Here is a 23,248-nt window from a genome sequence, read left to right on the forward strand (position 1 = left end):
TGTGACGAATTATAACTCCTAGCACCATCTGCGGTTAACTTTACTCGGTCAACCATCCATATGCGAAGATAATTTTTTTCCAATAAGAATGTGTTCAAGCAGTGCCATCATTCCTAAGTAAATAAGCAGTCAGTAAATCAGCAGTGGTACTAAGTAAATCTGCAGTGCTATGCATGCGTGCTTTACAATCACTAACGTAACGTAATCTTGATGTGTTAGTCGTTTGGCTGCTTCTACTAAGAACCTTGCTGATATCTGAATAATGCGTCTCGCAGTGCACTGATCGTTAAGACACGATTCCCAGCAGATCACCGAAGTCAAGCATCACTGGCTGCTGTCAGTGTGCGGGTGGGTGACCACTTGGATTAGTCTGCGTAGGGACCGAGGGTGTGCGGTATGTGTCCTCGTTAAACTGTTTTACCGTAAAGTGCTCGACTTCACGTAGAGGTCGTTGGGCTACCGAAGTGGGGATAGCCATCCCCTCTGCAGAGGATCAAAATTGTGATGGCATGTCTTCGGTTCATCCTCAGGGATGTTTCCCAGACTGTCGCCAATAGCCCATTGTGCAGCTCTAGTGCGACGTAAATGAACAAATCAAATCAAATCAAATCATATTTCTCTGCTTTGCTACATGCATTTTATAAATGGCTTTAATGGAAAGGAAAATTGTCCCTCAGTGGACTGATCGTTAAGACACGGTTCCCAGAAGATCACAGAAGTCAAGCATCACTGGCTGTGGTCAGTGTGATGGTGGGTGATCACTTGGGTTAGTTTACGTGGGGACCGAGGGTGTGCGATATTGGTCCTCGTTAAACTGTTTTACCGTAAAGTGCTCTACTTTACGTGCAGGTCTTTAGGCTACCAAAGCGGGGATAGCCATTCCCTCAGCAGAGGATCAAAATTGTGTTGTCATGTCTTCGGATCACATTCAGGAATGTTTTCCAGACCGTCACCAAAAGCCCATTGTGCAGCTCTAGTGCGACGTAAATGAATAACAATAACAACAACAAAAGAAAATTAAATTTGAGACGACCGTTTAAAGGATCATTCATATTGCATGTGATTCACGCTCATTCCAGCGTTCTTGACAGAAAAGCATGTTTTTATTAGCGAGTCACTAATCAGGGTTCTCATTTTCCGTTTCACTGAGATCTAAGTTGAGATGAGTCGTGAGTGGATAATCTCATTGGTGAATTTCAATTTCCGGAGAAAATTGCATCTCAAAATTTGCATTTGCGTATCGCTCGCAGATAGTGAGAATAGGCTTTATAAATTAGCTCCTCAAGACAGTGAGAACAACTCATCTCATTGTTTATTTGGTTCGATCATTTTGGACACGGCAGCCTGTCAGCGGCGTTTTTGTTTTTGTGCATAAGTTACTAATACTCGAATTTATAATTTAGATCTGAATTTTTTTCTCTCGTGTTTTTTTCAATTATGAATTATAATGATTTGGCAGAAGCACTGCCATTTATTTTAGGCTTGTTAACTGTTCTCGCTGGATATTTATTTTACATTAATCGGGACAAACAAGGGGAAAATCCTGAAGAAGAAGATAATCATGCTGGTAAGTCTTGAGATTTTCAAAAGTCACGATATTCAAAGTTGCACGATATTCATCTTGCATCAAAATAATAATCGTGCGATTTTTTGAAATATACTCTTCATTCTTCAAGTTATTGCAGTCCTCAATTTTTCTGCAAGAAAATTAAATAACATAAATATTTTTGTAGATGTGGAAGAAATTTAATTTATGCTGAAGTACTGAACTTTATTTCATGATCATGAACTTGATATCAATGAATTTCCTTGATATCTTGTTTGTGATTTCATGATGTTAATGTATTTCTCAATTTTAATAAATGTACAGATTTGTTTACTGACATAAATAGTTTCTTATAAGTATATGACGAACACAAAAGTACTGCTTTCTTTTTGTATGATTCAGTATAGACAATACTAATTTATAATCATGAGCTATATGTCAATAAATTCTATTTTTATCTTGTTTTTCATGATACTTAAAAGGAAATTTTAAAATAATTAAAAATCTAGAAATCTATTGTAAATCTATTTAAATTTACAATATATACTGCTATATTATATATAGTATAGCAGTATATATTGTAGATTTAAATTTATTCCCTTATAAGAAATTTAAATGTTTTTACCAGCTTGTGTAAAGCCCAGCTAACCATGGTTTCATCGGGTTTTTCCTGAAACGTTTTTAATTTTTATTCCTAAGTCCTTTATGAGATTGTAGGATTAGTTTATGCACACAACTGCGGGATTTGTGAAATTGCAATTATTTGACTTGAAGTTTACTAAATTGCAACTGTGAAGTAAAATCTATTGATCTAAACTCATTGGCGCGACAGCCCATAGAGGGTCAAGGCCTATTTTGCTCATCTCAGTTTTCTTGACCTTGGGCTCTGGGGTGCAGGAGCAGATTTTCCGGTTAGGTGGTCAGCCGAACGCGGAACCCCAAGTGTTTAGTTCCCAAGCATGCTTGGTACTCATTTTATTGACCCGCTAAAGGGATGAAAAGCTGAGTCAACCTTGCCTGACCCTATGATCGCACCAAGGATATATTGATCTAGTACAGTAAATTTTCACAAAACTTCCGGATTCTTTGAAATCGGCCTACCAGAAAAGCCCGGGCCATTTTTAGTAAGGATATGTTGAAAATTCCATAATTTTATGTTTTTTATTAAAGAAAAAATGCGTAGAAGCATCAATTAAAACAAATTTTTTTCAATTGGCATAAAAATTCATAAATTTTTTAAAATTCATCATTTGTTTGAAATCCATTAAGTGTTACAAAATTTTTGAACACAATACAAAGTGTACTAATTTTTTCCCTTATAAATTAAAAAAAAAACATTATTATAAAAATTCAAGAGTATTAGAAAAAAACTGCATAATTGACCAAGAAATGAGATTTTAATTAAAACTAGTGAGTGCGCACTGTTGATACTCTTTCCACTGCATCCATGATAATTTGATATCTTCCTCATTTATTTATTATTTTTCATACATATCAGGGATATTTAAAAATGTTCTAGCTGTTTTTTTTTTTTAATAAAATGGTGTTATTAAAGAATTAAGACTTCACAGATACTTTTGTATTGAGGATTGCATGCAGTATGTTTGCATGCAGTTTTTTAAAATTTTTTTATAATTCACTTTCAAGCAGTATGGCAGGTGTAAGTTTTGAAAGATTATAAAGTTACTTGCTAGCAGAAAATTTTAATATTTCGATCAATATTATATTTTACATTTTTAATTTTAATTTACACTTTTTCCTTTTACATAGAAAAAAGTCGAATATAATAAATTTTTTTTTTTATGGTTTATCTTTTAAATATTTATATAGAAAATCTTTTTATAGAAAACGACTCACAAGCTACTCATGTTGAGCAAGAACAGAAAGCGTCATCAAAACAGAAAAAATTGGCACCGTTGAAGAAAAAAGAAGTTAAAGATACTTATACTCACAAGTGGTTACTCACTAACTTAAAAGGACATAGTGGAGAAATTTCAGACCTTGATTTTAGCTCGAATGGAAAGTACTTGGGATCTTGTGCTACTGGTAAATTTGTAAATATTTCTTTACTCTAACTTTGTAGAAAATCATTCATGTTCTTTTTTAAAAAAGTTTTTATTTAATTTATTTATCAATTTATATACAGTAGTATGCAACATGGGTCTATAAATGCCTCTAACCCCAATTAAGACTGGGTGATGCAAGAAATTTTATGCTGCAATGTAGATGTGTATTGAAAATTATTAATCAGAAATCTTTAAATCAGTAAAAAAAAAAAATCTGTAACAAAAGGAAATGTTAATTCTAAAAAAAATGCTTCTATAACATCAATAGCACTGCTTGATTTTTTTCAATTAAAATAATAAAGATGGATTGACTTAAGACCGATGTCTTAAAGTAAAAACAAATGCAGGTTTTATTTTGTTTATTTTTTTTAAAATTAAAAACACCGTAAAATTTATTGGTTCAAAAATAATAATAAAATTGTAACAAAATATTTTGCATACAAGCATTAAAAATTTAAAAAAAAAAAAAAGAAAAATAGAAAATTAAAAAAAAAATGAAGAACTAACTAGAGAAATGTTTACTTATATAAAATTTTTTTAAAATTATTTGTTGAAAGAAACATGCTTTTGGACCATCGTTTGGCCTTCTTTTATTTATTTATTTAAAATAATAAAGTTGTATAGACTAATGGTCAAATGGTCTTAATAAATGTAAAAATAAATGTTAGTTTATTATTTATTTATTATTATTTTCTTTTTGAAAATAAAATTGACTAAAGATTTATTGGTTTAAAAGCAATACTGACTATCTAACAAATTATCGAACATTTTCTATTTATATGATTCTTAAAATTCTTTTAAGCACATATTGGAAGAATTTTAAGAAAAATCAACCAAAAAACTATATTTAATAGCATTATTGTTAAATTATTGAAAGCATCAAAACATTGCTTATGTTTTTATTTAATTAAAAAAAATTTAGTCCTTTTAAGTAATAGCCAAATTAAAAATAAAATAAAATAACTAAAACTTTGTTTTAATTTTTTCAAAAATGAAGCCTAATTAAATAAATATGGGCTCTATTTTAATTTTTTATAATTGAAAATGATTGAAGATTTATTGGTTTAAATCGAATTCTATCAAATTATTATACTTATGTGCATGAAAAAAAATTGAAAAAGAAAAAACGAAAATTTAAGATAAAAGTGATTTCTCATCGATCACAAAGTAACAGTAGGTATACTAAAAATTATTAACAAAAAACATTAAATTATTTACGAAAAGTTAAATTCTGACGAAATAAAATGCACAGTGATCGCAAAATAGTCCCTCTGAAATAATCTTCTTCAAGAAACGTAAAATCAATGTAAAGAAACGTCAAGAAACGTAAAAGAAAAGTTGAAAAGCGTCAAAACATTGCTCATGTTTTTATTTAATTAAAAAAATTTAATCGTTTTAAGTAATAGCCAAATTAAAAATAAAATTAAATAACCAAAACTTTGTTTTAATTTTCTCAAAAATGAAGTCTAATTAAATAAATATAGGATCTATTTTAATTTTTTATAATTAAAAATGATTGAAGATTTATTGGTTTAAATCAAATTCTATCAAATTATTATACTTATGTGCATTAAAAAAATTTAAAAAGAAAAAACGAAAATTTAAGATAAAAGTGATTTCTCATTGATCACAAAGTAACAGTAGGTATACTAAAAATTATTAACAAAAAACGTTATTACGAAAAGTTAAATTCTGACGAAATAAAATGCACAATGACGCCCGTTGGCTGAGCGGTAACGCTTCACGCTGTCGTGCCGCAGGTCCCTGGTTCGATCCTCGGGCCGGGCAAGGTTGACTCAGCCTTTCATCCCTTCAGTGGGTCGATAAATGAGTACCAAGCATGCATGGGAACTAAACACTGGGGGTTCCGCGTTCGACTGACCACCTGACCGGAACATCTGCTTCTGCACCCCAGAGCCCAAGGTCAAGAAAACTGAGATGGGCACAGTAGGCCTTGCCCCTCTAGGGCTGTTGCGCCGCTGAGTTTAGTTTAGTTTAGTTTTAGATCGCAAAATAGTCCCTCTGAAATAATCTTCAAGAAACGTAAAATCCCAAAGACAAAAATGGCGGATAAAGAAACTATGCATTACGTTCTATATTTCAATGGTGATCCTCCGTGCGAAACCAGGAATTTTGATTCAATTCACTCTTTGTCATTCAACATCACGAAACAATCATCGTTTTCTTAGCTAGACGTTGGCAACATCTTCGCAGCTAGACGAAATCAAGATTGACTTCATCATTGCGGTGACAGCATTAGATTAGGCGAGGATCCTTGCATGTTAAATTGTTGTATTGTTAAATCGGGAGCATTGTCTTATATAGGCTGTTTAAATCAAATTTCTGATGCACCGTCTAAAATTAAAGTCACTGTATCGGCTTGCCGATATGTGCATTAAATTGATATTTATTGATACATTGGTTTATCTACTAGTCCTAACCACAATGTCAAAAACATTTAACCTAATGAAATGTTATTATGAATGAATGAAATGTTATAATTAATGAAATGTAATTAAAAATGACCTGTTAATATTTGATTAAAACAGTAGAGTATTGGAAATAACAGTTGAAACTCGTCAATTGTTATTTCCAATTTGTATATTTTTGGAGCTAATGAAGTTTTTTATCAAGTAATATTTTACGGCTTCAGTTTCTTGGAATTATTTATTTAACCTGTTATTGTTAAATCCAAATGCTTTGAGAAAAAAAAAGATTTTTCTGGATCCGACCTAAACTTTCTTAAAATATTCCTGTTTTGATATGATAGTTTTAATCTTTGTGTTTTAATAGCATGCAAAGTAATGTTAGTACTTTGTATGCTCTGCAATGTCTCTTAATGTTAAATTTGCTTTTTACTTGTTTTACCATGTCTTAAAAACTTTTCAAGAGAATTGGAAAATTTTTGTTCATATTTGTAAAATTAGTTAACCAAAGATAGTTTTCAATAGTTTAGGTAGTTTTTGCTCTTTATACTTAATATGTTTATATACATTATTTTAAGTCATCTTAATGTGTTAATTTCTGTGTGTTCTAATAGAAAAAATACTGCAGATAATATATTTTTTTTCCTATCATGAATGAACTAAGTTTAAAACTTCATCTATGAACAACATTAAAGTAATTTGAATTGTGTCTGTTAGACATGATGATTAAATTAGTTTTTGTATATTAAAGATATAATTTTATTTGAACTAGAATGCTAAATAACTATTATTGTAGATCGAGCTGTGATGTTATGGACTGTGAAAACTTTTACTGAGAAAAATCATAGGTATGAATGTATTTATTTACTTTTTAGAAAAGTTTTTTTTCCCTTTTTTTTTTTGTCTTTTTAAAATTATACCTATTCTTCTTCTTATAGAGTGTCACAGATATAATTTGCTTACAAACAGAAATTTGATTTTTATAAACTGACTAAAATTAAATTTTGTTTCTGTAAAAAAAAGAAAAAAAAGAATGAAAACATGTTTTTTTTCAACTCTCACATTTAATGACTTGATTATCTCTTTGATAATTAGGCTTTGCATGATAACTATATTTTCTAAAATATTAAAAAAATTTTATTTGATAATTTTGTGGAAGCTTTATAAAACATTATTAAATTTTTATTACATGTAATTTGTTTATTTGTGTTTTTCCTGATATTCTCCTCAATACTAAAAAATACCAAACCTAGCTCCTTCATTATACTTTTTATAGAATGCTCAAATTGCTTATAAAGTGAATTTTTTTTTCCATAGATCCTTTCTTCTTTTATCATAAAAATGTTAGGTACTTTTTAAAAAATATGGTGTATGGAAAACATTTAGCTCTTTAACCATGACCTACAATACTCTAGATATTTTACAAAATACAATCAAAGTGAGTACAACGTGTCACAAGAAGAATGCTATTGTAATAATTTTCTAAGTCGCCATCAAAACGGTATTACAGTTAGATGAACGGAAGATTAGTTGTCGGTCTATTGAAGTATGAAATGAATTGCAATAAGTATGAAATAAATTTCTCCCAAGATTATTTCATTTAATAGTTAACAAGGTGTCTGAATGAGTTCAATGGGCCAAATCTGAACCTGTTAAATCTGTTAAGCTTTGAGTTTTTCCAAGAATCAGTTTTTAAATATCAAAAGTTTTTACAAGATGCGAATTCCAAGAAATCTTTGTGCAAGCCAACAAATTACATTTACAAATTTAAAGTAATCTATAAACTTTTTAAACGATTGAGGCATTCATAAATTTCATTAGAATGTGGCCTTTCCTACATTGTATATACTAAATGTGCACTCAAATTTAAGCTAACTAATCTGTGTACTAAATATGCACTAAAAGAACACCAAAATTATATTGGAAATCATAGGTTAAAATGCACATCTCTTGCCGAACACTGTTGGACTGATCCCCATAGATTCAATTTTTCAGCATCATTGATTATTCGCAAATGTATTTTATATTTTGACCCAAATTTCTAATTCATATCATCAAAAACAAAAATTTAATACTTATTGATCTCATAGCTGCACCACATTTATCAAATATTTAAAAATTACTAATTTTTAGCTTCTTAACTGTCATTTTTAAAAGTTTTCACTTTTTTAACTGTAGTTGAGGCATTCTGTCAAAGTGCATAGTCTCTGTTAGCTGTTCTTATCATTTTATTCTACTGATGAAGGTGTACATGGCTGTACTAAAAGGCATAGTTTTTTATTAAATTTATTCTCATTCTTAAAGAAACTAAACTTTCAGAAAATATTTTTTTCTAATTAAACAAGATAGGTGTTTATTTTATCTGTTATTTAACATATTTTTTTTTTTTTGAATGCTTGTGTTTTTCTGGTCCCTTAAAAAATCCCTAATTTGTTAATTATTAAGGTCCCTAACTACCTAGTATTTTGGTCTAAATTTACTGAGAGCCCTGAAATTCTTTTAAAGTTAAATTGTTGCTTTTATTAAAATTGTGTAATTATTTCAGATCTGTTCGAGCCAACATTGAATTTGACTATGCAACTCGCATCAAGTGGAGCCCTGATTCCAAAGCTTTTGTTGCATCTGTTGCAACTGCCAATACTGTTCAAGTTTATAAAGGGGGAAAAAAGAGTGATGGCACACTTGGCAATTTTGAATTGATTTTAACATTCCCAACTGCACATAAGGTTGACATTATCAATATAGGCATTGCTTGTAATGGTCATTTTATAATGAGTTGTTCCAGTGATACTACAATTAATATTTGGGACTTAAAAGGTAATGAAAGTTATCATTTGATAACAAACTTATTATATGTTGATATGTAGTTATTTATAAGCTTGTGTCTACTTTTGTATAAACATTTATTAAAAGACTGCTATTGACTGATTTTAGTATGTTTTCTAAAAAGTAGCTAAAAATAAAATTGCTTTGGTTGTAGAGATATAGGGCAAAATTAATAATTGTCATTGATCATAGAGCAAGTAAATATAAATTATAGCAATTAAAAAGTCTGCTATTTGCAACTCCATTGCCATTTTTCCATCAAAATTTACACTATGTGTATTTTAATATTTTAATATTATAATAATTTTTTTAATAAATATAAAATTATTATGAATATTTTATTATACTCTGAAACTCACTATTTCACGCTTGTTTCTCAGAATTTTTCTTCACATTAAAAATGAACTTTGTAATGCTTACCATGTTTTGAGAAATGCTTCAAAAGACAGGCCTTGCATTATTATCATCAACAGTTTATTTTTACTCGTTTAAAACTGGCCACTTGCCATTACCTTTAATTTTGTCTTTATGCGGGGGTTTGAAAAATTAGTAATTCTTCCATTAAGTCTAAAGGGCGGATATCTTCTGAAAATTAAGAATTATTTTTTAAAGAAAAAGAGTCATACATCTTTAGAAATTTGGAAAAAAAAATTACAGTAGGCTCCTGCCTGTGTGGCTTGCAATTATCTGGCGAAGTAAAAATTTAGGAATTAGAAACTGGTCGTTAATAAAGACTTGTTTTGGGAGGGGGGGAAGAGCTGTTGATTAAAATTGTATAGTTTGACTTTTTCTAGTGATTAATTTTTACATTTGTGTTGTTATTAATCAGATGTGCCACTTTTCCGTAAATCCATAGAATTCCACCTTTTTCATCTGATTTCCATCATAAATGTTACTATTTTGAGATTGTATAAATTTGATATGTTGAACTAGGAAACCATTCACAAATCACACAAAAGTGATTGATGTATCTCATTTATTCTAAACAATATGTTTCATAATTTTGGTGACTCATGAATAATGCTATAGATAAACATAAATAAAATAAAAAAGTAAAGCTTTCTAATTATTAAATTTCATTATGGTGAATTGCTTGTTGTATTTTCTATTTTTCGAAGATGAAATAAAATCTTGTATGAGGAAGGTTTTAAAATATATGAATTGTTTTCTTTATTCAGTTTATTTCAATTAACAATTCAATTTATGCAGAAATTTTGAAAAATGTAAACTGTAGGGTCATGCACAAATAAATTTAAAAAAAAAAAATGTTTTGATGAATTAAAAATTAGTGAAACACTTTAATTAAAGAAATTAAACCTAATTCTGATTTTCAAAAAAATATTGACTCTTAGTAATAAATAATTTCAATTGAGATTGTAGTAAATAATGGCATTTTGAAACAACTGGCATAAGAATCTTATAATTTGAAAGGGATAAACGCAAAGTGTTTATAAAAAAACCCTAATTTTTGTACCTATATAATATTTCCTTCAAATTGTAATTATTCTAAATAATTTTATTTGTTATTTCGAAAATCTTTATCTGAAATTTTGTTACTATCTGATAAGTTCTGATTTTTCCTGAACTGCTGTGGCATGTCTGATTAGTAAAAAATTTATTTTTTCTTTATTAATGTTTTTTGCATTAATTAGTTTGCATTAATTTATCTCACCTAGGGCAACATGTACCTTAATTACATTACATGGTAAAAGATCAGGATGTGGAACTCTAATTTATTTGCCTTTTTTATTATCCCATCTATATTTATTTCCTTCACATAAGACTGTATAGTTTGAAGCTTACAGTACTTATTTTTTATGGTATTATTTAATGCAAGTTTTGCTGTATTTATGCTAAATTATTTCTTACTTTTGCAATAAATAGTCTTTTAGACTGCGTTGAGTTCATGAACAAATTTATATTTGTACTGATTCTTCTAAAGAAGAACAGTGTTATTCCAACTTATAATATTTTTTTTATAGTTATGCAACATAATTTCAACATAACATACGTGACTTAATTATTTTTTATTTAAACTACAAAATAAAAAATATATTTTGAAACAATTATTGTTAATTTTAGGAATGTTTGTAATGTGAAAATTTAAGAATATTTATTTTAAAAATTTACGTATGTATCTAAATTTTTTTTATAATGATATAATTAATTTTACCTCTATTACAGGTCAAATACTTGCTACTGTTGATACATTACACATCAGTAATTATTATGCTTGCGTTTCACCGTGTGGAAGATTTGTTGCTTCTTCTGGTATTTTCTTTTATGATTTAATTACATTTTAATTAGTATTTTTTTCTTCAATGCTTTAGAATTCTAATTAGAGATGTATTTCTTCTTTAGATTAGTTCTTTTTTTAAAATTTATGTTCTTTTATGGAACAGTAATATAGCCGATCTCTGCTAACTGCCTGTAGTCCCATCTATAAGTTCACTATAATCAATCACAAAATTTCTTGAAAAAATGTTTTTTATGTACGACAGTCAAGTGTTCACTATCAATTATAATTTTCTTTTTTAAAATTTTGTTTTGAATTGAATTTTTTTTCTTAATTTATATGCAGTATAGCTAAATGTGTGTGATAAGTAAATAGTTTTCAAAGATGCATCTAACAATGTAATTTTTTTTTGTGCCTGTCATATTTTGTTTTGTGTGTTATGCTTCAAAATTTGAAAATTTATTTTCAAATTTTTGTATTTTATAGGTTTTACTCCTGATGTTAGAGTCTGGGAAGTGAGCTTTTCAAAAACTGGAGAATTTAAAGAGGTTAAACGTGCATTTGAGTTAAAAGGTCACACATCAGGAGTTTTTCATTTCTGTTTTTCAAATGATTCATCAAGGTGAAAATGTTTATTTTTTTAAAATTTGTTTTAGTGATTTGTATTACTTTTTCTTTAATCAAAAATCTTTTATCTTCAAATATATTTATAAAATTTTTTTTTTAGCTCTATGTGAAATCTTTTACTTCAAAATTTTTTACAGCAATTAGAGCTTGAGTTTAGAATACTTAAATTTATTTCTGTATTCCTAAGATTTCTGTATCAGTACATATTCCAACAATGACACTAAATTAAAAGTTTAAAAAGAAAAAAAAAAGATACCAATAACTAGGCAGTGTTCCATAAGAAACTTGAAAAACAAAAAAAAAGCACAATTGCTCAGAGGGGGACTAACTCGAAAGGTATAGCTCATAGTCAGGGTTCCTACACGGTCAGGAAAACTTGCAAAACCTGCAAAAGTCAGGCTATTCTAAAATTAAGCTAAAAAGTCAGGATTTTTCTTACATATTCATAAAGTCAGGAAAAAGTCTGGATTTTTCTTACATATTCATAAAGTTAGGAAAATAAAAAAAAAAACTATAGTTCATTCAAAGACTGACAGGCAAAAAAGTTTCAAGGAAAAATTCCGTAATTCAAAATATGTAATTTCTCATAATAACATTCGTCTTTCCCTGGTAGAACCTGTCCTGTTAGCAATTTTTCTCCTGTTTATCCAATGATAAGGAATTTTTGATAGGGTTGCTAGGTTTATTGCTCTTTGTGTAAGTAACTGGTTTACAGACAATAGTAGCTGAAACTACAGCAGAAAAATCAAAAAAGGAATTTTTACTGTTTTGTCATGCTGCCAAAAAAAAAAAAGAAGAGCAAGAGAGTTTCTTCGAGTTTAATCCACAGCAAAAGAGATTAGATAATTTTTTTTCGAAATATTTGCACGGAGAAAAAAAATTTGAAAATTTGTGGGGGGTTATAAAATTTTTTCTTATCCTCTCTCATGGTAACGCAACAGTCGAAGGGGGTTTTTCAAATCAATAAAGGCTTATTGGTCGAAAACCTCAATGAAGACTCTATTATTTCACAAAGGCGTGTGTATGGTTATGTTTCATTTATAAATGGAATAAAAAACATAGACATTTATGAAAAAATGATAGATGCTGTAAAAGGATCTAGAACAAGATGGAGACATTCATTAGAAGCCACCCCCTCAAAAAAAAAGAAAAACAAAAGAATAAAAAAGCTGAAATTTCTAGAAAACCCAGATATTTTTGATTTTATTGTTGCATAATTTTTCTATCTGAATTTTTTTGTATGTAATTAACTTTTCTTGACTTTTTTCCCCTTTATATTTCAATATTATCTTTTAATAGAAAAGTCAGTTTTAAGTGAAATTGTGATTTTTAAAAATTAATATTTTAATGTAACAAATGTTCTAGTATGTTTTAAGAGTAAATATTATTTGAGGATACTGATACATATCTCGCAGATTTGATTAATCCTTTATATCCTGACGACACTCATGCATTTGGTTCCACTTAACATTAAATAAAATAATCTTTCCATAATCCAGCAGATTTTCTTGATCTTTTTATTTAAATAGTTTTCAAATCTAACTACAAAAACAGACTAAAAGTTTAATCTAATCATGATAATTAAAAATATGTTTCACAAGTTTTCTGAAATTATAATTTGTGATATGAAGTGCTATTACGCAATTCCACTTTAATATATAAGTGTTTATCCTATTCAATCTATGATACTTATGACTAAGTAGCGTATTATTACTAATTGAAACTGCAATGTTAAAAGTTTTGTTAGAGTGGGAAACCGCAGATCAAGAATTTTATTGTAAAAGGTCAGGAAAAACTTGCAAAAGTCAGGATATTGTTTTCTCAAAATAGTGTAGGAACCCTGATAGTTGTTTCCGGCAAACAACATGTTTTATGAAAATTTTTTTGTAAGTTCAAAAGCCCTTTACTGCCTTGGCGATGATAGTTGACATGAACACATATCATTTCAGAAATATCCCTAGAGCAAAAGCTAAGGTGTCATGATAGATATCACTCATTTATCCACAGGATAGATTTCAATCTTACCTTACAGTGTTTTAAATTTTTATTGGATTATGAAGATTTAAACAAAAAGATTCCAGTGTTCATTAAATCTAGCTTTTGTTACTGCTGTTACTGTTGTAACCACATCATATGTCATATTTAACTAATATAATGAGAAAAATGTTCACTCTTGTAGTTTCAAGGAGTTGCATCTTCGGGTAGAGTGTGTTAACTCTTAAATTCGATATGTACCTCATTTTTTTTTTTGAGAAGCATTGCGCTTGAAAGAATTTACTATTGGAGATGAATTATAAAGTATTTCTAGTAATGCTATTTATGTTAAACCATAAATATTAAATTAAATAGACTTTTTTTTTTGAAAATTCTCATATTTTTCCCAGAAATCCCATATTTTTCTCTCTCGAAAGTGTAAATTTATCTGAAAAAAAGAGAATGACATCACACAGAACATTTATTAAAATCGATTTGTAATCGATTGTTCTATATAAAGTAATGATCTAAAATGTTTTCTGTAATCAGAAGTTATAGAAAAGTTGCAGAAATTAAAATAGAGTAGCAGTAGATAAGACTGTCCTAACTTTAATTATGTTTTGTTAGAAACTATGTTTTTCAACATATTCTTTCCAATGCTGCAGCTGCTTTGTATTTTGACATTGTCTATAATCAAAATCTATGTATACTAAGTAGCATAGGATTCTTTTATCCTTAAACTGAATTTTTGCAACATGATTACCAGAGTATTGTAGAGCAGATTCCTAAAATAAGATTCTAATGAAAAATTTTTAATTATCAAATTATAAAAGATAGCATAATTTTTAATATTTATTTTAGAAACAATACTGGCTTGTTAACTATTTGGTTATAATTTAAATTTAACTTAACAATTAGAGCATTTATTTTTTAAAAGTGTGTATTAGATTTATTTAAATTACCCTATAATACTGATAACTGATGGATGATAATACTGATAGATGATAACATTGTTGTATTCTCATCATATTGTTATATTTTTTTTAATGGAACATAATATTTTTAATGATACAATTCGATAGTTTTGAAAATTTTTTCCCTTGATTTTAAATTTAAGTTTTTATTTTATAGAATGGTTACAACTTCTAAAGATGGAACTTGGAAATTGTGGGATACTAATAGTAAGTTAAGATACATAATTTTTTTAGACGTAATGAAGGATACTTTTTACCAGCATCATAAACTGCATTTGTCAGTAATTTTTTTAATGGTATAGTGGGCAAAACAAAAAATGAATTACCTGAATAACTTTTGATTTAATGATCGGATCTTCATGTTTTCTAGTGCTCAATTTTAATGATTCACCTCAAATATGATAATTAATTAGTGCAAGCGATATTTTAAGTTATGAAACATACTTTCTCAGAATAAATACACCTTTTTTCCGACAGATTCGAATTTCTGACTCAATATGGGAGATAGCCACAATCTTGAAAGTACTGTTCAAATAGTTTGCTTAAAAGAGCAGTGAAGAGTTTGGACCCCTAATTTTATTTTTTGCTTATTTTACCATAATTCGAGATATTTTTAAGCAAATTGATTTGAGCATTTGCACACAATTTTAAAATTCGTTTCTCTAAAGTTAATTCCATAAAAATATAACTTTTAATAAATATTTATTATTTTTTATTTTATTTAATACTAGTGGAAAAAATTTTTTGAATTGTAATGCATAGAATTTTTGGCATAATTTTACAGAATGTAATTTTGCATGCCAAAGTACAAAATTTGAATGAAATTTTTTGAATAGTTTTCTGAGAAATTGAATTTTTAAAATACAACTTTTTTAAATATGCGATGTTTAAGTTTATCTTGAGTCTTATCTCTAATATTTCAAAACTAAATAAATTAATGATAACTAACTCACAAAACAGTTTTCAAACATCAGTTACAACACACTTCACTATTTTCAAAAATCAGTTACTACGCGATTAATTATTTTTTAGAAATTAGTTATGCACACAGCTAATTTTTGAAAAATTTAGTTACCTCAGATCTAATTATGTTTCAAAAATTAAATTCCAAATTGTTGATTTTTTAGATTTTAAGTATATATATTTATTCTTTATTAGTCTACTGTTTTTTTTTTTTAAACTCAAAATTATCTGTATAGATAATTATTTTTTTTGTGTAACTTTTTTCTTCTTGATCCACGTGCCTCTGAGCAACTTATGTATTTACTTTTATTATAAATTATATTTTTAATCTTTTTAAGAAAATTAAAATTAATTTTTAATCTTTTTTTAGCTTTCTTTTATGCAATATATTTTGTACAATTATATTAAAAATAAAAAGTAATGAACACTGTCAATTTAAACAGTCTGTTTAAAGTAAAGTTATTCTGCTTTCATATTTTTGAAACATTTTAAATTATTATAAAAAGAAAAAGCCTTTTATTCTGAATAATTTAAATTCATCCAAATTTTCAAAACACTAGTCCATTTCTCTCTATATATACATATAAACAATTTTTTTTAGTGTCTCTAAATATATAAGTGACTCTAATAATAGTCTCTAAATATACTTATATTTTTTTATTGTGTCACTGTATTTTAAAGTCTAAAACCATTGATAAATTGAACTCAATTTAATTTTCTATTATCAAGTTATGTAACATAATTTTAACTTCTGCTTCAGGTATAATGTCAACACTGCCCTCTACCTATTTTCAGTGTGTATAGATTTTATGTTTGTTATATCTTAAACTAGATATTTTTTTATGTAATATAAGTGCAGAATCTACTTATATCCACAGTAATAAAAAAACCGTGGTAAGAACCTTCCAGTTAGAAAAGAGGTTTCTTTCAACCTGTGTGGGAGAAACTCTTTTTCAAACAAATATATCAAACATTAAAGTATTTTTTTTTTTAAACAGTGTACAATTGCAATCGAGATTTAATATTTAACATTAATCTTTGAGTTAGTTAAAATGTCATTTTTAAAAGTGAAAAATAAAAGGCAACACCTTTAATGAATTTTTTTAGTATTTAAAATAACTGTAGCTCTTCATTTTTTTACATAAATGATTATAGTAAATCGTAATTTTGTAACAATGTAAAAAAAAAAAAAAACTGTTAAAGTATTATTACAAAATTTTATTGATATGCATATTTTACTAAATATACATACTATTAATCACAATACACGCTACTAATTCTCCGTTGCAAAATAGCTTACTAATTATTATAATTAAAGACTAAATTCTGTTAAGTAATAAACATGCTGTTAAATAATAAAAAGTCTGCTAAGTACGAATACTTAAACTAACTCTTAAATAATGTAATATTTAGGTTTTAAAAGTCTGCATTAAATTTAAAAAAAACTGAGAAAATAGTTATTTTTTGAAATAGAATTGATGTGAAAATGCTCTCTAGTTTGATATTAAAATGAATTAGTTTAAATTTAGGCTATTATGATACAATTCATTGCAGTTGGTCATTTTTAGTTTCTCACATTTTGCCTAGTTTCTTTTTTTTCTTTGTTTTTTTTCCATTTTTCCTGTCTTGGAAGAAATAGGTTTCTTCTAAACAAAATGTCAACTCTGTATATTTGTCATGTGACTTAAACTCTCTAAATTTTTATCTATTATGTTCATAAGTACTAATATAATGGTAAACAATTTTAATGAACTATAAATGGTTGCAGAAGTACATCTGATCCAGATAAAAGACATGTATTTTAAATCAGCATATTTCAATTGTCTTAAAAAATGCATTTGGATATCAAAATATCTGCAACTTAAAAAAAAAAAAAAAAAAAAAAAAAAGAGGTGTTAGAAGATTAATATAATAATTAATTTCATGACTTTCTTAAATTATGTATAAATTTTCAGAAATCATTGCCACTATTTGGATGAGTTTTATTAGATTTCATTGTATTTTGCTATTTATTGTTTTATGTACATTTCTCTTTAAAATTTAATCTTGGATGTAATAATTTCAATTTGATTCCAATGTCTCTGAGTTATATTAAATGTGGCATATCAATGTTTTATAGTTGAATACAGCAAAGGTCAAGAGCCATACCTATTAAAAACTTGCCAGCATGGAATAAATTCAAAATGTGTTATTGCCCTTTCCCCTGACGGAAGAACAATTGCCCTTGCCTCAATTACATCATCTGATGTTCTTATATATTCTGGTGTTACTGGAGAACTTCAAGCTGAGCTTAAAGATATTCATCCAGGCAAGATTTTTAATTATATGAAATTGCATTGTTTATTCTGAATTTTTGCATTTTTATTTTGATTTATATGTGTTATAATATAGCGATTGTTTGTGTGCTAAGATGCATTTGAAAAACTTGGTGCAATTTGTCACATTTCAAAATGAAATTTTCAAAATTTCTTGAAGAGCAATTTTGTGGTGACAATTCGGGTAAAGTATAGTGGAATAATTGTTTATTGAAATTTTTGATGTGAATGTGGTAGCAAGTTAAACATGGCTACACTTAAGTACTAATGTATTCAACAACTATGGCCTATCCCAAATCGTCACCAACACGTAAAAATACAGCAAGATAAAAAAATATGCCCAGAAATAAGGATCACAAGGGAGAAAATTTTCTTTTTATGTTAATGTTGTAATTTTAATGTTAATTAACCTATCTATCATGATACACTCATTACAATCAATTGACCATGTGGCATAATAAGGCATAACAAGTTTAACAAAAATAAATCAATATGTGACATGCAAATTTAGAGTGTTCACTTAAAGAAAAGGAATGCACTGCTAGAATTAGAGTCAATTGAATTATAGTAACTTATCTTTCACATGTGCTTGACTTCACTTGTGGAGCTAAGAAATCATTTGTAGATATCAGGTTATTAATAGATATCAGGTCTTCTGAGTATATATATATATATCGCTTATTCAGTCCTGCTGCAGCAATAGTTTCAGGGTTGATGTATATTTTCTTCAGAATTTGTATCAAAACAGCTTCTTTTCAATAAAATTCATCTCAGCTCTCTCTAGGTCTTAGCCCTCAGATCCTCTCCGCTGTTTTTTTCCTCCTCTTAGGTTCAATGTCCTTACCCAAAATTTGGCAGACCGGTACTGCTTATTTTATTAACAAAGAGGTTATCTCAGACAGTCAGGGCAGAAATAGGCAGGCTGATACCTATAAAAAGGAAACTATACAACTAGGTTTTTATATATCTAGCAGTACAGTCTAAGAAAATAAATGTAAAAATAGTAAGTAATGTGTCAGTAAAAGTCAGGCTGTAATAAGAGAGTTGTAGCAACACTACAATTTTTACTATAAAACACCATCTTCCATATGGGTGATAAAGTGTTAATACCTGTAAATGAACTGTTTCATGTAAAAATGTCAATTTAAAAAAAAAAGTACAACTATTCTTTTTTTACCATTCTACAGGATATTTATTTTTAATGTAATCCAATTAATTCCAGAAACCTGTAAATACCTATTTGGGAACAATAATAAGGAACTGTTTCACGTCTAAATATCAGTTCCATAAAAAGTGTGATTATGCTTTTTTTCTACCATGCTGTGAGATATTTTTATTTATTTTTAAATTCGGTAATACCATATGGAGTATATAACTCTTGAATATCATGTTTTGTTGTCCATTTTATTTTAATGAAAAAATAAATTTTTTTGTTTGAAAAATAACCATTCTCTTTTTTTAAAAAATTTATAGCTGTTTTTAAGAGGTAATCTTACATTAATTAATTTTTATAAATTGTTAATATCTTTGTCTAACGCCGAAAATTTTTGAAATCTTTAAAAAAATAAATAAATAAAACTCTGTTTCATTTTTAAAGTGAGCAACTCCACCTATCCAAGTTGAAATCAATGCACAAGCATCAATGCTCCTCTCATTACTTGTACAGAGAAATCACTATTATTTTTTTACTAAAGAAAATTTTTTTTCTGCTGATTCGGAAACTTATTTTTTTTATTGGGCTATTATGTATACATAATAAAAGTATTTTTGTGTACTTTTTCTTATAGTTCTATCAGGGAGAAATCAGGGAGAACAGGAAAAAGTCTAGAAATTTTATCAATCAGAAAATTGAACTAAATGTTGAGTACAATGATATAATTATTTTATGTTTAGGGTACCTAAAAACTCTTAAATAATTATATTTTATATTTTTTCCATATATTTCCAAAAAAAAAAAAAAAAAAAAAACATTGGTCTAGTAATAATTAAAAGAAAGTCTTTCCTAAAAAAATCTTAAAAAATAAATTTTCTCTAATGGCTCAAATTAGTGTTTTGATTATGTATTATGTTGAAAAAATCTATATGCAGAGATGCCAACTGCTCCGGACAAGTCAAAATAATGTTTAAAAAAAAAAAAAAAAAAAAAAAAAAAAAAAAAAAAACGGTAAATAACTACAAAGTAAATTTTGCAAATATTTGACTATTTTTGCTTGCTTTTTAAGAGGTATAGCATGACATAAGTACTATAAAGTGGTGAATTATATAAGCCTACGAATTATTTAGAAATAATGGTGAGTAAAAATCTACTAAATTGAATTTATTAAACCAAGAATCACAATTGATAAACTACCACTTTAAAATATATATTTGCTGTCCGGAGCAAGTTGGCATCTCTGTATATGGCATGATATAAAATCTGTGCCACCTGTTACAAAAGTTAGGGAAATATGATAAAATCAGTCTGCATAAGTCTTGGAGTTTTTTTCTGAATGTTTGTGGCCACCCAGTCTTAACAAGTTGGCAGCTGTGAAATTTTACAGAACTTTAAATGAAATTACCAGAATTTTTTTTAAAAATTGTTTTTGAAAGTTTTATTTTCTATTATTTGTTTCTTCAAATATATTTTACAATATAAATATGTGTACAGTTAAATGAAGTTTTTGTTTATCATAGTTTGCAGCAATTTTAAAATATCTTTTCTTTCCCTGAATAGATCTTATAAGATCTCTACTATTTTCACCTCCGGATGGCCAGCATTTGTTAGTAGCAGTTGGAAGGCATATTAGGATATTTAATAACATACCAGGATATAAAAATAAAATTTTAGATTTCGAAGAGTCTAAAAAGAATGCCAAAAATGTATCCATGAAGGATCGCTTACAAAGTCAAATAGATGAAGCAAGGTAATTGAAATATTCTTTGTGAAAGTATTTTTAATGTGTTAAAAATAGTAATAACTGTTTATAGAAATTAAAGTTTTTAATAAATGTAAAGTAATGTGACAAATCGTGTGTTAAAGAAATGTCTTGCTAAAAGGCAGCATTTCTGACAATTTACTGATCTCATGAAACCAAAAAATAATAAATAAAAGGTGGGTTCAGCTACCTAATCTTTAAATTAGATAAGTTTTTATATTCTTTTATTTAATGATCTTTTTATTAAATACATAATTAATTTTTATTTGTTACTGTTGTAAATTAATTTTGAGAAGAGTTTTGAGAGAAATTTTTAAAGGAAGTTAGTATGCTACAACACTTTTAGTTAAAAGAAAAGTCATTGTTGTTGAAAATAAATATCATAAAGAAGTCCTTCACAACTTTTTTTTAGTTTTTTAAGTATTTTTCTATTTTATAAACTTTACTCTATATTACTTCTTGAAAAGTTTTGTTTTAAGAGCCTAGACTTAATTTTTTGGTCAGCATCAGAATTTGACTTAAAAAAAAATTAAAATAAGAATGAAACGTCAACATTAGAGTCAGGGAATTCTCAGTGTATTAATATAAATTTGTAATTTTGTATAAGTTTGTACCTCTGTGTTTGGATTTTTATTTTTTTTTTATTTTTAAAACACACTATACTGGAAAAATTTAAAAGGTTTCAAATTTATCTACTGCATGCTTTTTTTAAACGTTTTATACATTAAAATGATTTTTGTTTTAAAATCTGCTCCTAAAAGTTTAGATTGAGCAATTTGTTGTAAGTATATTTATATTAAAAAAAAAATCATTGCATGTAATTAATTTAATGGTGAGTAAGATTTAACTTAAAATTATTATTATGTTCTTAAGTTTTTTTAAAATTATAAATGAAACTTTTTATCTAATTATTGTTAATAATTTGTTAGATGCAATTTTTAAACAACATAGACCAAATGCAACACAAAATCATTGATTAGAAAAAATGAACTAATCTATTTAAGGCATTTTTACTGTAGCTGAGATATTGATTAATTAAATAAATTTAATTGTTGGATCTCTCTCATATATTTTTAAAAATTTTCTTTCAGGTTGACTCTGAAAAGTTTTGGAGAAAGTTAATAATTTTGCAACACAAGTACAAAATAACTTTGTGCCAGAAATATTTTCACTATGTCATCTTTACATTAAAATGATTCTATAAAGTAATCATTCTAAACTTGCATGCAATCACATTTTATATGAAATATAAATATTTGATAACAGACATTTGGCTGGCCAATTTTAATTTGCGAGACACTTTAATTTTTGTACGTTTGATCCAAACTGTATGACACTAATAAAATTTATATGTAAAAAAATGTTTTAATTTTATTGAATGTTTTGTTATTTCCTCTCAGTTATTTTCATAAATCATTTATTGTTGAATCCTTTTTTGGACTATGTCATTTTTAGTATGAAATATCTGTTTGGGACTTATTATTGTTATTTTAGTTTTGTGTCGTAGAATTTTTTTTAAACTTAAAAAGGCATTGTAATTTTATAATGTGTTATATTTTTTTCTTCTTCAAATTTGTACTTTCAGATACATTTTTAACCTTCCAACAACAAAATGTAACCTATTTACAATGGAAGTGGTTGGAATTAACTGACTACATGTAACAAAATTACTGTATCTGCTTCTTTAATTGTTGCTTGTAGTATAACGCACTACAAAAAACACCAGCTTGCAGCTTGTAATGATTACTGGCAACTGCTTTTAATGTTAGTTTAGTAACGAAACAATATTCAACTGTAACTAATTTTTTGACTTTGATTGGTGCAAATTTCACACAAGGCCACCAGCAGACGTAATGACAATGTTATATGGAGCTGAGTTTTTTTAGAATGGGAATTATTGCATATGAAGATCTTAATTAGTTGTGATTGGGCCTCAATTTAACTATTATGTATAATTATATATAATAGGTACTTATAAATATTTTGTATAAGTATTATAAATAATCTCTAATTTATCACTTTGGATGACATATTGTATCGATATAATCAAAATTAAAAGAATATGTGCATATCATTTCAATGAAGAATCCTCCATCAAAATTCCGCTACTATAAGTGGTTAGTAGTCACTACATTTTCTTAAAAGAAGTAGTTGTTTATTGCAGATTTTTTTTTTCCCTTCAAACTACATAGTTGGACATAGTGTAAGAAAAATACTAATAGTGTAGTTAACAGATGTATATTTCAAAACTAAAAAGTACCAAAATGATTATCTTTGTTAATTTCATTGTTTGTACGATGCATGCACAAAAAAATGTGACCATTAATAACTTTGGATCAAAATTATTTGATTTTCATGTAATAGGATTCAATCTTAATGG

General features: G+C 27.3%; 1 protein-coding gene across 1 annotated transcript; it reads left to right on the top strand.

The window, feature by feature from the left end:
- The first annotated feature begins 1,232 nt into the window (after nt 1-1,232).
- On the top strand, nt 1,233-22,301 carry LOC107444951 (transducin beta-like protein 2). The gene is made up of 10 exons (XM_016059236.5): nt 1,233-1,567; nt 3,392-3,592; nt 6,835-6,886; nt 8,584-8,855; nt 11,049-11,135; nt 11,587-11,722; nt 14,833-14,882; nt 17,758-17,946; nt 20,667-20,856; nt 21,960-22,301. Exons 1-10 carry the CDS (start codon nt 1,438-1,440, stop codon nt 21,988-21,990), a joined length of 1,338 nt encoding a protein of 445 aa, XP_015914722.1. The 5' UTR covers nt 1,233-1,437; the 3' UTR covers nt 21,991-22,301.
- Nucleotides 22,302-23,248: the final 947 nt, after the last annotated feature.

This window comes from Parasteatoda tepidariorum, chromosome 3 (genome assembly GCF_982258835.1).
Source record: "Parasteatoda tepidariorum strain Cologne lab strain chromosome 3, Ptep-v5.0, whole genome shotgun sequence".
In the NCBI taxonomy this organism is placed as follows: domain Eukaryota; kingdom Metazoa; phylum Arthropoda; class Arachnida; order Araneae; family Theridiidae; genus Parasteatoda; species Parasteatoda tepidariorum.